This window comes from Fukomys damarensis, unplaced genomic scaffold, assembly GCF_012274545.1.
Source record: "Fukomys damarensis isolate Sample0158 unplaced genomic scaffold, DMR_v1.0_HiC HiC_scaffold_5, whole genome shotgun sequence".
Classification (NCBI taxonomy): Eukaryota; Metazoa; Chordata; class Mammalia; order Rodentia; family Bathyergidae; genus Fukomys; species Fukomys damarensis.
The window spans coordinates 55,242,264-55,243,323 of record NW_022900917.1 but is presented as its reverse complement, the minus strand read 5'-3'; the positions used below and the strand labels follow the sequence as shown (position 1 = coordinate 55,243,323).

At 40.7% G+C, this 1,060-nt stretch overlaps 1 protein-coding gene across 1 annotated transcript in view; it reads left to right on the top strand.

Moving 5' to 3' along the window:
• The window catches only part of Sox17 (SRY-box transcription factor 17), a 1,906-nt gene extending 1,297 nt beyond the window's left edge, over positions 1-609 (top strand). Inside the window, exon 3 of the mRNA XM_010611145.2 lies at positions 6-609. Within this exon, the coding sequence (XP_010609447.1) occupies positions 6-231 (226 nt within the window). The 3' untranslated portion in view covers positions 232-609. The remainder of the gene's footprint in view (positions 1-5) is intronic.
• Positions 610-1,060: the final 451 nt, after the last annotated feature.

Sequence of the window (1,060 nt, the reverse complement as noted above, 5' to 3'; positions counted from 1 at the left end):
CTGCCCTGCCGCGACGGCGCGGACCCCGGGCAGCCCGCCGCAGAGCTCCTCGGGGAGGTAGACCGCACGGAATTCGAACAGTATTTGCACTTCGTGTGCAAACCCGAGATGGGTCTCCCCTACCAGGGACACGACTCTAGCGTGAATCTCCCGGACAGCCACGGGGCCATTTCCTCCGTGGTGTCGGATGCCAGCTCTGCGGTATATTACTGCAACTACCCAGACGTTTGACAGCACCCGATCTGCCCTAGCACGCAGACCAGAAGCACAGTGTTACACACTTCCTGGAAAAGCTGAGGAAATCCTTAGCCTCCTGTTGTTTCGTTTTGTTTTTAAGTTGCCTTGGCACCTAATTTATGGTAATTTATTTTGTCTACCACTTGAACAGTTGGGAAGTTATGTGAGGTTTGGTTGAAAATATATTCAGGGACTTATTCCCCATAGCATTGTCAAAACCCCGTTTCCAGTTTCAAATTAAGCCAGTTTTTAATTTGTCCGTTTCTTTAAATTTATTGCAACTTTGTTGATAAAAGAAATTGTGTCCTGGGTGTGTTTTTCTAAAGTATTTTAAAAAATAAAATCTGGAATTCTGCTTTTTCACTCCAGCTTTGCCTATGTCACACTAGTTTTATCAGAAACCAATTTTAAGGTCATTATTAGAAGTATGTCCTTATAATAAAAATTTAAATGCTTACAAAGGGAAGCCCTATAAATGACCATTAGACTGTTCCAAGTTTGATGTAATTGTTATTGCTTTACATACTTTAGTGATCTTGTCCTCCAAAAAGTAATCATCAGTACTGTAAATGGTGTATCATATTAACAAGGATGTTCTGAGCAGTTTTTGGTTTTCTAGTTAATTGTAGTTAAATCATCCTTGAGACCTGCCTGGAGAGGCTTTTTGTTTCATGTTTTGTTTTTTGAATTCCACTGATCTTCATATTGTTATTCCGTACAACTTGCCTTTAATGCTCACATTTTTACACCTTTGAATGTTGTGTGGGTGAGTTAAAAATAAGTGGAGTCATGGGAAGTAATCAAAAGTTGCATTGTAACTTCT